Source organism: Moschus berezovskii, chromosome 6 (genome assembly GCF_049115385.1).
Source record: "Moschus berezovskii isolate FMDL1 chromosome 6, NW_MosBer_1.0, whole genome shotgun sequence".
NCBI lineage: Eukaryota > Metazoa > Chordata > Mammalia > Artiodactyla > Moschidae > Moschus > Moschus berezovskii.
This window is the reverse complement of record NC_142465.1, coordinates 14,724,587-14,739,971: the sequence shown is the minus strand read 5'-3', so window position 1 is coordinate 14,739,971 and position 15,385 is coordinate 14,724,587. Positions and strand designations below refer to the sequence as shown.

General features: G+C 36.0%; 1 protein-coding gene across 8 annotated transcripts in view; it reads left to right on the top strand.

The window, feature by feature from the left end:
• PPFIA2 (PPFI scaffold protein A2) overlaps window positions 1-15,385 on the top strand; it is a 500,869-nt gene that overhangs the window by 370,472 nt on the left and 115,012 nt on the right. For all 8 annotated transcript variants that reach the window (XM_088836833.1, XM_088836831.1, XM_088836832.1 and 5 more), the window contains 3 exons: window positions 823-1,044; window positions 12,930-13,076; window positions 14,120-14,254. In XM_088836833.1, the coding sequence (XP_088692959.1) occupies window positions 823-1,044; window positions 12,930-13,076; window positions 14,120-14,254 (504 nt within the window). The remainder of the gene's footprint in view (window positions 1-822; window positions 1,045-12,929; window positions 13,077-14,119; window positions 14,255-15,385) is intronic.

Below are 15,385 nucleotides of genomic sequence, written 5' to 3'. Positions count from 1 at the left end.
TACTCTCTTTGCTTTCTCTCCATTCTTTCCTTTTCCTGCTCGATTATGATCTTTTTCTTTTAGCACTTATTTCTACCCAGTTCCTGCACTGTCTTCACCACAAAACTCCAGGGCAGCTTGGCTGTAGGGCATCCTTCTGAAGACATGGATCACCCTGGTTTCCAGGCAGCCCCTTCAAAAAGAGGAAAAATCAGTCTCAAATTATTTAAACTCTTTCAGCCTCTTTCCTGTGGATTGTGCATACTCATGACTTTTATGTTGATAGCAATATAGAAAGCAAGACTTTTCTATGCTATACCTTTGTTCCAATGAGGTCAGATTCACAATAGAAATAATCTTTTTTAAAAGAAAAATGTTGTGTGATCTCTTTTACTGGGTATCATTGAAAATTAATTGCAAATTCATAAAGGATCTTGAATAAAAATAGAAAATATTACATAGTTTCTTACTAATGATAGGCTGTGTTACATAAGTGTAATACTATTTATTTATAATAAATTTCATATGTAATTGATTAAAAATAGCTGCCACTTACTGAATGTTTAGGGTTTACCTGTGTTTTGTGCTAAACTGTATAATGTATATATAGTAGCTTCCAGTTCAAATGCGCCTTTTAACCTATTTGAAAATTCCTGGTCTACTTTTATATTTTAATGTCAATTAAGAGTTTTCTCAGAAGCTTAGTTTTCCTCCAAAGTTAGTTCTATTAGAGTTCTTACTGTTCAGTATGAAATCTTTATCAGTCTTAGATCTTTCAGTTCATGGATTTCAAATTAAATAGGTAGACAATTCTAAGTGTCATTTCTTTCTCTTTTCCCACAGCGATTGTCCAATGGTTCTATAGATTCAACTGATGAAACAAGTCAAATAGTTGAACTACAAGAATTGCTTGAAAAACAAAACTATGAAATGGCCCAAATGAAAGAACGTTTAGCAGCCCTTTCTTCCCGAGTGGGAGAGGTGGAACAGGAAGCTGAGACAGCAAGAAAGGATCTCATTAAAACAGAAGAAATGAACACTAAGTATCAAAGGGACATTAGGGAGGTAAGTGATTCATAGCACTTTCAGTCTCTGCTTCGTAAATGCGGCCTCTGAGATTATTTTTCCATAATTTCCCCTAATGGCATATACTCATATTTTCTCAAAAGATCATAAATTGGAATACATTATGCTAGTTATGAAACTTATTCACTAATGCAAAAATAATTTATTTCATCACTCCTCTAAATATGTACAGAAAGAAAATGTTGGTAGCAAGTCTCAGAAGTAATAAATAGTTTTTTAATGAATTTTTTAAAGTTTTAAGCTGTTAATTTTAAATAACCCTGCTGCTGCTGCTGCTAAGTCACTTCAGTCGTGTCCGACTCTGTGTGACCCCATAGACGGAAGCCCACCAGGCTCCCCTGTCCCTGGGATTCTCCAGGCAAGAACACTGGAGATAACCCTAGATGTGCATATAAATAATGAATTGCTGTACTCTTAGCAGATGAGAATACCCACAGACATTGCTTTAAAATGTTCTCTCTTATTTTGGTTTTGCATCTATGAATGTGAATGTGCATGCGTGACAGTGGGAACCTTTCTTTTCCTATACATTTCTATGTATTCAGTTAACATCCTCAAGACTGGTTTATTGATATTCCCCATAAGAAGTCAGACTTACTTGCAGCCTTACTTATCTCAGCTGATGGCAATACTACTATTGGTGTTCAAACCAAAAACCTTGGAACTGTCCTTGGTACCTCTCTTTCACTCATACTGTATCTGATTCATCCACAAATCTTATTACTTCCAGCTTCAAAATGTGTCTGTCACATGACCTCTTGCCACAGTCTTCATGGCTCTTTCTTATTCCACACAGCAATCACCTCTCATTGGAGTATCATAGTCTGTACTCAACACTGCAGCCTGAGTTACCTGTTACCGTGTAAGTGAGCTCACGTCACTTTCTCCTTGAAGCTCTTCAATGACTACCTATTCCATTTATGGTAAAACAAGGTCTTTGCGGTGGTCTGCAATCATACCATCTCCACTACCACCCTCTGACCTCTTGGAACTCTACTCTTTCACTTCAATCCATTCAGTTCAGTTACTGTGGACTCTTAAACAAGCCAGATTATTCTGTTGCATTTTCTTTTCCTTATGCTCTTTACTCAAATGTCTTCTCAGTGGAGTGTTCTCTAAACCGAGTGTTTATAAATATACACTCTCCTTCTTTCATTTTTAAAAAACCTCACAGAATTGCTGCCATCTGACAACAGCATATACTTTACTGATTTACTTGTTTGTCATAGGCCTCCCTCTCCAGTGTGCATAAATATTCATAAGAGCTGGGATTCTGTGTTTTGTCTAGTTTTGTTCATTGCTCTATTTTAATCACATATACAACTATTGAGTATATAATAGGCACTCAAAAGCTCTTTGTTGAAAGAATGGATATTTATGAGTGTTTGGTGTAAACATCGCAAGGCATAGCAAATCAGAATATGTCCGCAAACAATGCTATCTCAGAGTAAGCTAGATGATCCATGAAGTGAGAGACCAATCTGCCAACGCTTAGATAATGATTTTCTGCTCTCTATGCCTTTGTATTGGAGAGGGAAATGGCAACCCACTCCAGCATTCTTACCTGGAGAATCCCATGGACAGAGGAGCCTGGAAGGCTATGGTCCATGGGGTCGCAGAGTAAGACATGACTGAAGCGACTTAGCATGCATGCCTGCCTTTATATGAATTAACAGTTCACAAATGCATCTCTCATCTTCACTCCTTCTACCACTCAAGCTCAGAGAATTTATAAAGTAGGTGAAGTGTAACCTTTCTTCTATATTACTGTTATGGAATGCTGATTTTTGAGCAGTAAACCACCAGGACCATTTCTTGAACTTTTAATCATTTTCTATTTCTTTATCTCTTAGTCCCACAGAATTAGCAGTGTTTTGTTTTCACTTAACACCCACCTGTTCTATTTACACTTGTTTAATCCAGTGTCAACCTAGACAGCATATTAAAAAGCAGAGACATTACTTTGTCAACAGAGGTCCATCTAGTCAAGTCTGTGTTTTTTCCAGTAGTCATGCATGGATGTGAGAGCTGGACTATAAGGAAAGCTGAGTGCTGAAGAATTGATGCTTTTGAACTGTGGTGTTGAAGACTCTTGAGAGTCCCTTGGACTGCAAGGAGATCCAACCAGTTCATTCTAAGGAGATCAGTCTTGGGTGTTCATTGGTGTTTAGAAGCTGAAACTCCAATATTTGGCCACCTGATATGAAGAGCTGACTCATTTGAGAAGACCCTGGTGTTGGGAAAGATTGAAGGCAGGAGGAGAAGGGGACAATAGAAGATGAGATGGTTAGATGGCATCACTGACTCAATGGACATGAGTTTGGGTGGACTCCGGGAGTTGGTGGTGGACAGGGAGGCCTGGCGTACTGAGGTCAAGAGTCACACACAACTGAGTGACTGAATTGAACTGAACTGAATCCAGTGTCACTTGCAGATAGAGCCCAATATCCCCAGCTACCCGTTTCTTATGATCTGTGTAAACATTAAACTTTGATTCTAAATAGTCTTTGGATGTAGGTGACAAAAATTTGAGTCAAATTTAAAATATCAGTCACATATCTGATGCCAGATGTTTTTGTTCAAATTAGGAATTCCTTTCAATAGCTAAGGTGTGTTCTGCTTTCACAAGGGATTCTTTTAAAATATAACTATTCTTATCAGCTCTATAATTTCTATGTAGTTATAATTTAGAAAGGTTTCATAAGAAAGGAATATTTATCATCATTCACATTTGAGGGAGAATGGTGCAAACACAAATGCTTCCAGAGCCCAGGCAAACAATATAACTGTGTGAAGAGGAGCTACATGTAGTAGGAAATAATAGGGTTAATGAGATCTGAACAAGGAACCTATATTCTACCTGTCTTTTGGATGCATTGTCTGTGTGTGTGCGTGTGTGTATTAAGGACACTGTGAAGGCCAAATAAATTATTTCCCATAAGATCCAGGTCACAGGACCTGGGGCTCTGGTTTGCTGCTAGAAATCACTTGAGAAGCAACCTTGGAATCTATTACAGATGCATTATGTTTAATTTCTTTAATTTCTCCTGTCCTATAGGGAAGATACGTCTAATTGTGCCATTTTTCTCAGGTTATGTAAATAACTTGTCCAAGGCCTACCCACTGTTCTCCCAACACACCACTTCCCCACTTCCCAGCACCATAAAGAATGCAAGACTATTCCAGCTGCAGAATCTGTGCTTCTTCCACCAGGGGTAGCTTCGAAATCAGGAAGATGCAATCATTTATTCAGTGATAGCAGCCATCAAAAAGGATGCAGCTCACTATAACTACTTCTTGTATTATCAAGCTTTTTACCTGTACTATAAGCAAGAAAATATGAAAATCATATACTTTCAAAAGGTATCATAGAAACATTAAAAATTTCAGGCTTTGCTTTGTACCATTGTCTACTAGCTTGCAAGCTACAAAGACTACTAGTTTGCAAGATTTTTAAGTAGAAAACAAAATAAGGTGATTCTCCTTATTGTCTCTATAGTGCTGCCAGCACAGTGTCATTTATATATGATATATGCAATAAATATTTGTCTAATTAAGAAAAAATAGAGAATAGGAAAAATTGACCATAAAATTAAAAACTGCAATGCAGTTGCTGTACATATGCATAGGCAAATATACCTGAAACAAATTGTGTGCTTATCTTTCATTAATGGTTTCAGACTGTAGTTTAGCAAATATTCTTTGTCAAGAAATAAACCTATTCAAAATTTATTTTTGTTTGAAGTTTCATCTTAAGTACTCCTTAAATTGACTGTGGCCTGTTATAGTAGGGGCTTGGTTGAAGCTTTGCACAGGACTTACACTAGAAAATATAGTCAGTCTCATGACGGAGACTGAATTACCTCTCCACTCTTTAAAAAAGGCTACTAGTTAGGTATTTAATGAGTAATAGTAATATCTCATTAAACATATTGATAAGTAAAGAGTTAAAATTTTCTGTGAAGTATTTCAGTTATATTTTGTTTTATGAATAAAAACAGCTCATCACTCCAACTTCTTAAGAGCTCTTTGAATGTTCACTAAGTGATTATATGAATGAGTACATATAATTTAATCTTTTCTGCTATCTGAAACATGGAGTTATATTTTTTCACTTTATTAACTCTAAGTTATTATAGAATTACATTTATTTGATATAATACAATATAGTTTACAACCTTCAAGTCAAGAGAAAATTAATTATGCAGTTTTTCTCCCTTTTTTAGGCTTGTTTTCAAGAACTAGGAAAAGCTTTCTTGTTTAGAATTTCTTAGTAATACACAGGGAAAAGTTATTTCTCCAACTTGTAAATTCAAAACTTATTTTTGGCAACACAGCCTGCAGTTATAAATTGAATCTCCTATATGAATCATTGAATTAAAAGTGAAATACCAACGTCCCATCCAATGACTCTTACATGTAACATATGTCATAGTCTGATCAGCTATTAATAAGTGTAGGTATAACAGTAATAAAAATAATACATAAATAATAATAAAAAGCTATTATTTATTGAGAGTGGGTATTGTACATGATAATAAAAAAGAAGCTAGCATTTACTGAGTGTGCATTATATATAGGACATCATGCAAAGCACTTACAATATTATATCATGACAATGATATGTAGTAGGTATTAATATCCCAACCAAAGACCAAATTTTAAGAAAAAGAAAATGACACATAGAAAAAATAAGCAATGCTTACCTAGAACAGAGCTAATAAGTATCAAAAACTAGGATTAAAAGCAAGTATGTGCTACTTCATAGTCACATTCTGAAGAAGCACATGTATACCTTTAACTGAATTTTGTAAGACATTTATATATGTAAACTAGGTTTAGAATTTTTTCTTGGGCTACAAAATTGACATAACATTCCCAGAGTTCTGAATGAAAATGAAATTAACAATACTATATATAGCAATACAATTAGACACTCTGAAGGAATACTCTGAAAACCCTACCATCATTGAACTAAAAAATATAGAAAATAGAGTAAGTCTAAATTTTAAGGAAAAGTTTTTTAAATAGTAGCTTTTGTTTGGATGGCTATGATCTAGGAAAGTGTATATACTGTTGAAAAAAATAATTTGGATAATTTTTGCCATATTGATGGATTAATTGAGTTTCACACTTTCACACTTTTGAACATTAGTATAAACATAAATAACCAAGTAGGTGTTAATTTGGTCTTGAAGTTCAGCAGGATTAAGGTAGTCAAAGAAGGCAACAAAACCTAATTTCAATCCTTTGAGCCATTACTTTTGGTTCAGTTCAGTTCATTTCAATTCAGTCGCTCAGTCGTGTCCGACTCTCCGCGACCCCATGAATCACAGCACGCCAGGCCTCCCTGTCCATCACCAACTCCCGGAGTTCACTCAAACTCATGTCCACAGAGTCGGTGATGCCATCCAGCCATCTATTCTCGGTCGTCCCCGTCTCCTCCCGCCCCCAACCCTTCCCAGCATCAGAGTCTTTTCCAGTGAGTCAACTCGCTGCATGAGGTGGCCAAAGTATTGCAGTTTCAGCTTCAGCATCAGTCCCTCCAATGAACACCCGGGATCAATCTCCCTTAGAATGGACTGGTTGGATCTCCTTGCGGTACAAGGGACTCTCAAGAGTCTTCTCCAACACCACAATTCAAAAGCATCAATTCTTCGGCGATCAGCTTTCTTCACAGTCAGTCCAACTGTCACATCCATACATGACCACGGGAAAAACCATAGCCTTGACTAAACGGACCATTGTTGACAAAGTAATGTCTCTGCTTTTTAATATATTATCAAGGTTGGTCATAACGTTCCTTCCAAGGAGTAAGCACTTTTGGTATTTCTCACTTATTTAAACTTAACCTAGATGTCTAAGAAAATTATCAGCTGTGGTTTTAAAGACTGAAATGCTCTGAGACTTTCTGAGCCAAAAAAATGTTACCTTTATATTAATTGTTGTTTGACATTTTGTAAAGTTAAAGGCTTCTGTGAGAGTTATTTGAAGTACTTTGAGACCTGGTTCGTGCCGATCAAAGGCTTGCATTTAAAAAGGAAGCATTACTAGTAGTAGTAATGAAAGAAAGGAGACCTAACAGAAACCTTTAAGTGCTTTTTGATTTCTAAAACAAAAAAATCATTTTGCCGTGTTCTACAGGAAGGAAGATATGCTGTTGCACTTCTGCTTTGTATATGGTTGTGATTGTGTGATCACTTACCTTTTGTTCCTTCCTTCTGGGTGTGTACATTCTCTAGGAGTGCAGTTGGGGTCTGAGATTCTATTGCAGCTTTATAGCTTCCACAGGCAGACAAGTTTTCAGAGGAGTGCCGCTGTCTTCTAGAACTGCTTCTAGTCTTATGTAACTGCCTGTGTAAGTGATATTTATTGAAGACTACTAAAGAGCTATATTTTATATTTGAGGCATATAATTTCTAAACTAGAGTAGGTCAAAATCCTATTAACTTAAAACAAGTATAGAAAACAGTTTGATATGATCATAAAACCAGTTCTTAAAATTTTAAAGTTCTTTACCTTTACTTTAAAAAGAACCAACTTTCTGAAAGGAAACTTTCACTGACTTCTTTTTGGTGAGCTTAAAAAGCCCTATTAGTATGTCAGTTATAACTTTCTTTATACCAGTTTAGTGTGATAAAGTGTAATTTTCCAATATGAGATGTTGTCTTAAATAAATTTGACTTTGGATGTGAAGGGTATTTTTAACATAGGTAGTTTTAGCAAATAATTGTATTCCTTTTTGATAAGCTTAAAAATTATTTGAACTAGTGGGTGATAGGATTGAGGATTTTGCTATTACTAAAAGAATACCCAAAATCCTCATATTATACGGCAGCAAGACAAAGTGATAGTGAAAGTTGGTCAGTCGTGTCCGACTCATTGTGACCCCATGGACTACAGAGTTCATGGAATTCTCCAGACCAGAATACTGGAATGGATAGCCTTTCCCTTAAGTAAATATATTCATTTATTTTAATGAATATAAAATTAAACATGTTTTTATATATCATGAAAGCATGCTTGTAAAAGAAGAGCCATATCCATGAATTTATTTCTCTAAAAATATGTTTGTTACTTAGAAATAGAAACTGATGTTGAATTATTATTCACATTGCTACATTTGTGGTAATTTGTTTAAAAAAAAAATGCCAACAGTTTGGCATATGTTTTTTGTGAGGTCTAGAAGTGTTGTATCGGAGAAGGCAATGGCAAGCCACTCCAGTACTCTTGCCTAGAAAATCCCATGGATGGAGGAGCCTGGTAGGCTGCAATCCGTGGGGTCGCTATGGGTCGGACTGAGCGACTTCACTTTCACTTTTCACTTTCACATATTGGAGAAGGAAATGGCAACCCACTCCAGTGTTCTTGCCTGGAGAATCCCAGGGACGGGGGAGCCTGGTGGGCTTCTGTCTATGGGGTCACAGAGTCGGACACGACTGAAGTGACTTAGCAGCAGCAGCAGCAGAAGCGTTGTATACTTTAAAAATAAAACAATTCCTTTCAACAACTTTAGTTATAAAACTAAAACTGTTAGTTAATAAAATAAAACCTTTCTGTGTATAAATTGATATGATTTAAGAAATGTGTATGAGCTTCCCTCATAGCTCAGTTGGTAAAGAATCTGCCTGCAATGCGGAGACCCCGGTTTGATTCCTGGGTTGGGAAGATCCGCTGGAGAAGAGATTGACTACCCAGTCCAGTATTCTTGGGATTCCCTTGTGGTTCAGCTGGTAAAGATTCCACCTGCAATGCGGAAGACCTGGGTTCGACCCTGAGTTGGGAAGATCCCCTGGGGAAGGGAAAGGCTATCCATTCCAGTATTCTGGTCTGGAGAATTCCATGAACTCTGTAGTCCATGGGGTCACAATGAGTCGGACACGACTGACCAACTTTCACTATCACTTTGTCTTGCTGCCATATAATGTGAGGATTTTATCTGTTTTGTTCCTTCATCTCCTTTCCCTTCCATCCATCCTTCTACTACAATCATCCCCAAATCACATTCAGTGTTATTACTGTGTGTATGTGTGTGTGTCTGCTCAGTCATGTCTGACTCTTTATTATGTTCATCATTATTATGACTATGTAAATAGTTTCCACAAATGATCCAAGTAGCGGTTTTCAATAATAATATTTTCTTTTGAACAGCTTTCTGTTTCTCTAGGATTTTATTAATTACCTGATAAATTAATTTGCTTATTTATTTTTAAAGCTATGGTGAATCTTCCTACCCTCTCCAACAGTTTGGTTTCATAGTTTAAATTCAGTTATGGACAGTGGTCAAGCAAATGATTTATCATTTTTATTTTTATTTTCTTTGAATCATCTCTTTTTCCTCTGCCCTCCACCTTTAATGTATACCAAAACTTTTATAAGCCTGTTTCATTCTTTCAGCTATTGTTTTGGGATTTGCCTCTACTATCAGCTTGAAAATTCAGGAGAAAAAAGTGATCAATATCTCTACAGTAGAAAAAGCATGAAACCCAGAATACATATAATGAGTAAACTTTGAGGGAAGGCAGAACACCTGTTCTAAAGTGAAAGGTAGAAGTTAAGGATGTGTGGATGTGGTTAAATTTCCAGATGCTGGTGAGGGAAGTTCAGGATGCTGAAAAGCTGTCCATTTAAGGGCTTCTATTTCTTTTGGAAAATAGGAAGAGAATTTATCTATTCTGTGGGTGTGGCAGGATTGGTTCTGCCTGAAGGGGAGTAACAGAGACTGCTTAGGAACAAGTGATTAAAGAGACCTTGATAGTAATATATGGAAACTACTGCCATCTCCTCAGTTTTAGGCTTCTTATACAAAAATGGAGAAGGAAATGGCAACCCACTCCAGCTTTCTTGCCTAGAGAAGTCCATGGACAGAGGACCCTGGCAGGCTACAGTCCGTAGGGTTGCAAGGATCAGACACAACTTAGAGACTAAATCACCACCTTGTAAAAGAGTTTTCCAAATTATCTGAAAACCACACCAGGCCCAAGGTGTTCACTGCTGTAGCTGATTTTTCCCAATTTCTCAAAGAAATAGGTTATCTGCCTATTAATAAATTCTCATATAGGCTCTTTGGAAGATAAAATTATGTCCATGTTATCTGTGAATTATATAGTTTAAAATTGTTGCTTAATGTAATATTTAATATTATATTTATAATGTAATATTTAGAATTATTGCTCCTTTTGCACCGTTGATTTTTCCCCTAGAGATCTGTGTTCATCGAAGTCTCTAAATTCTTTTTTAATTTAAAAATATCATATTCCAATTAAACAAGGGAAATGGTTAAGTTCCAAAGTAAATTTGTCAGTTCATTTGTGTGTGACTCAAGTTTACTTTTTATTTCATTTTTACCTTCTCTTTTAACCACTGTGTTATTCTTACTTATACATGAAGATAAGGATACTGATGATATTTATTTATTTATTTATGTTTAATTAATTAATTTATTTTTTTACTTTACAATATTGTATTGGTTTTGCCATACATTGACATGAATCCGCCCTGGGTGTACATGTGTTCCCCATCCTGAACCCCCCTACCACCTCCCTCCCCATCCCATCCCTCTGGGTCATCCCAGTGCACCAGCCCCAAGCATCCTGTATCATGCATTGAACGTGGACTGGCAATTCATTTCACATTTGATAATATACATGTTTCAATGCCATTCTCCCATATCATCCCACCCTCGCCCTCTCCCACAGAGTCCAAAAGACTGTTCTATACCTCTGTGTCTCTTTTGCTGTCTCACATACAGAGTTACCGTTACCATCTTTCTAAGTTCCATATATATGCGTTAGTATACTGTATTGGTATTTTTCTTTCTGGCTTACTTCACTCTGTATGATAGGCTCCAGTTTTATCCACCTCATGAGAACTGATTCAAATGTATTCTTTTAAATGGCTGAGTAATACTCCATTGTGTATATGTACCAAAGTTTTCTTATCCATTCATCTGCAGATGGACATCTAGGTTGCTTCCATGTCCTGGCTATTATAAACAGTACTGCAATGAACATTGGGGTACACATGTCTCTTTCAATTCTGGTTTCCTCAGTGTGTATGCCCAGCAGTGGGATTGCTGGGTCATATGGCAATTCTATTTCCAGTTTTTTAAGGAATCTCCACATTGTTCTCCAGAGTGGCTGTACGAGTTTGCATTCCCACCAACAGTGTAGAGGGTTCCCTTTTCTCCACACCCTGTCCAGGATTTATTGCTTGTAGACTTTTGGATAGCAGCCATTCTGACTGGCTTGGAATGTTACCTCATTGTGGTTTTGATTTGCATTTTTCTGATAATAAATGATGTTGAGCATCTTCTCATGTGTTTGTTAGCCATCTGTATGTCTTCTTTGGAGAAATGTCTGTTTAGTTCTTTGGTCCACTTTTTGATTGGGTCATTTATTTTTCTGTAATTGAACTGCAGGAGTTGCTTGTATATTTTTGAGGTTAATTCTTTGTCAGTTGCTTTGTTTGCTATTATTTTCTCCCATTCTGAAGGCTGTTTTTTCACCTTGCTTATAGTTTCCTTTGTTGTGCAGGAGCTTTTGATTTTAATTAGGTCCCATTTGTTTACTTTTGCTTTTAGTTGGGAGGTGGGTCATAGAGAATCCTGCTGTGATTTATGTCAGAGAGTGTTTCACCTATGTTTTCCTCTAGGAGTTTTATAGTTTCTGGTCTTACATTTAGATCTTTAATCCATTTTGAGTTTATTTTTGTGTATGGTGTTAGAAAGTGATCTAGTTTCATTCTTTTAGAAGTGGTTGACCAGTTTTCCCAGCACCACTTGTTAAAGAGATTCTCTTTTCTCCATTGTATATTCTTGCCTCCTTTGTCAAATATAAGGTGTCCATAGGTGCATGGATTTATCTCTGGGCTTTCTATTTTGTTCCATTGATCTATATTTCTGTCTTTGTGCCAGTACCATACTGTTTTGATGACTGTGGCTTTGTAGTAGAGACTGAAGTCAGGCAGGTTGATTCCTCCAGTTCCATTCTTCTTTCTCAAGATTGCTTTGGCTATTGGAGGATTTTTGTATTTCCATACAAATTGTGAAATTATTTGTTCTAGTTCTCTGAAAAATACCATTGGTAGCTTGATAGGGTGGAGAAGGCAATGGCAAGCCACTCCAGTACTCTTGCCTAGAAAATCCCATGGATGGAGGAGCCTGGTAGGCTGCAGTCCATGGGGTCGCTAAGGGTCGGACACGACTGAGCGACTTCACTTTCACTTTTCACTTTCACACATTGGAGAAGGAAATGGCAACCCACTCCAGTGTTCTTGCCTGGAGAATCGCAGGGACGGGGAAGCCTGGTGGGCTTCCGTCTATGGGGTCACACAGAGTCTGACACGACTGAAGTGACTTAGCAGCAGCAGCAGCTTGATAGGGATTGCATTGAATCTATAGATTGCTGTGGGTAGTATACTCATTTTCATTATATTGATTCTTCCAATGATGATATTTATTATCTTCATTTGACGATTCCTTTGCAGTTTGGAACTATAGGTACCATTGTGCCAATTTTATGGTTTGTAACTCTATCCGTATTTGTACTTATCTCTACTGTATAACGAGCTATTTTTTCTGCCACTTCTTTTCTAAGAATACAAGTTGTGCAATAGGGAGATTTTAAATATACTTTGTTTTATTCTCAAAGAGACAATGCTTTTTGCTAACCTAAGATGTAAGAATTCTGACAGATAAGCTGAGAAAACACACATGAAATCCTGCATCCCTTTTATGAAAAGAAAAAAATTTACCTCAAGAAAACAATAGTTTTTTTTTACTATCTTACTATTTTATTTAAATGATAATAAGACAATACACAAACTGAGAATCTGATTTGATTTTTAAATTATTTTAATTTTAGGCTATGGCACAAAAGGAAGACATGGAAGAAAGAATCACGACCCTTGAGAAGCGTTACCTCAGTGCTCAGAGAGAATCTACCTCCATACATGACATGAATGACAAGCTAGAAAATGAGTTAGCAAATAAAGAGGCCATCCTACGGCAGGTTCAGTATCTCCATCTTTGTTTCCTTCTGGTCTATATGTGTTCTCACATTTCTCACAAAACATGGAGTACGTAAAATATGGTGTTCCTTAGCAATAAATTATTCTCTGCAATTTAGAATCACATTAACTAAACAAATGTGATTTTCAGTATATAATCTAGAAATTTGTCTTAAAAATAATAAAAATAATGATGAATATTTACTTTGGATCTGGACATGAACCAGAAACTTTGCTAACCAATATATATATATATAACCTTACTTAAATCTAACCACCACCTGTAAGTACAATTATTATAGTGTGAAGTATAATAATTATTATACAATTATTTTACTGAGAGTAAAGTAAGTACATTTATTATACTGAGGAAACTCAGATTCTGAGAACATGACTGCTTTCCCAGGGTCACACATATAGTAATTGCAGAGTCAATAATGGAAGCCTAGGTCTATCCGGCTCTGGTGAAGGAATGGGCAAACTATAGCCCACATGCCAAAACTATGGCTCTGTTTTACAAGTATAGTTTTATCAAAACATAACCATACCCATTCATTTAATCATCATCTCTGACTGCTTTTGTGCTACAGTAGTAGAATTGAATAGTTGGATCAGAGACTTTGTGATACACAGAGCCTAAAGTATTTTCTATCTGGTCCTTAGCAGAAAAAGTTTGCCAACTTCATCTCTAGAGCCTGAACTCTCAATCATTAAGATCCATTCCCTCTCCTACTCTAGCTAATGTTAAGATTTTCAGTCAGTTGTTATTATGGTACATTTGAGGTTTAAGTACTAAGTTGTGTCTCATTTTTCCAAGTTTATTCTTACTATTAACTTCATTTCTTTTTGCTGTTGTTGGTAAAAGGTTTTCATTTTTTATGTGCTAAATTTATTAAGGAATATTGATAAGCAATATATGAAAACATGTGGTAGTAGTAGCTGATTTTAACTCTAGAATAAAGGCTGAAGCCCACAGCGCCTAGTGACTGGTGTTTGCTATCCTAACTGTGACCATTTAAGTCTCTTTTTTTCTTCCCTGGTTCAGATGGAAGAGAAGAATAGACAGTTACAAGAGCGTCTTGAGCTGGCTGAGCAAAAGTTGCAGCAAACTATGAGAAAAGCTGAGACCTTACCTGAAGTAGAGGCTGAATTGGCTCAGAGAATTGCAGCCCTGACAAAGGTACTACAATAAAACAACTGGTCAACCTAGATATATTAATACTTATAGAAATGACTAGTAATCAAGATGAAATCTATAAAGATTTTCTTTAGGCTTTATGGAGCTTATGTTATATTGGTCTGTTGCTTAGATGACTTTTTATATTACATATATCTTATTTATGCTTAAATGAATGATTGATAAATGAATGTGATTATTTGCCTATTTAAACATTAGCAAAAAAAAGTTTTATGTTCTTATAGCTAATTTTCCATGGTAATATTTGTACATAAGAATAATCACCAAATATAAAAACATAATGATGATATTAACATGGATATACATGAGACATAATAATTTAGTAAGCTTAATATAAATTGTACAGTTTTTTTAAATGCAGGAAGTATCATAAGCAGTTGATTGCTTTCTGATTACAGTATGAAAAAATTTGTTAGAAGTTGAAAATTAGATTTGTAGAGCTGTAAAATCTAAAGGTATTAAATAAAAGAGGGGATTGGAAGCAGAGGTCAAAGTTTATGGACTTTATACTACACTTCATATTTTAGTTAATTTACTTATCATGGAGTGAGCAAAAAAGTTTCAACCGAAAACTGAGATAATTTCCTCCTGCACTACAAATACAGTCAACTCCAGTTAACATGATTTATCATGTTTTTGGAAAGTTGTTTTAATAATGGTGACTCAAAGTAGCAACTTTGGGGGTAAAGTACGACGATAGAAAAAAGCTACTTATTCTTTTTATGTTACCTTTGTGCTTTTTTTCTTCCCAAAATAGTTTTCATTTGGTTTTCTGCTTTTCGGTTAATAAAAACACTGCATACAAAAATAAATAAATAAATACAGAAAGTGATTTTAATAGCTGAAATTTCTTCTGAACCAATAAAATCAATAATATTCTGAAGAATGGTCAGAAACTGCTCCATTATGGACACTAAATTCTGCAATTATTTGCTTATTTTAGAACTTAGCAACCATTATAATGTTGTAAAGTGAAAGCTGCTCTGTCATTTCTGACTCTTTGCAACCCCATGGAATAGTCCATGGAATTCTCCAGGCCAGAATACTGGAGTGGGTAGCCTTTCCCTTCTCCAGGGGATCTTCCCAACCCAGGGATTGAACCCAGGTCTCCTG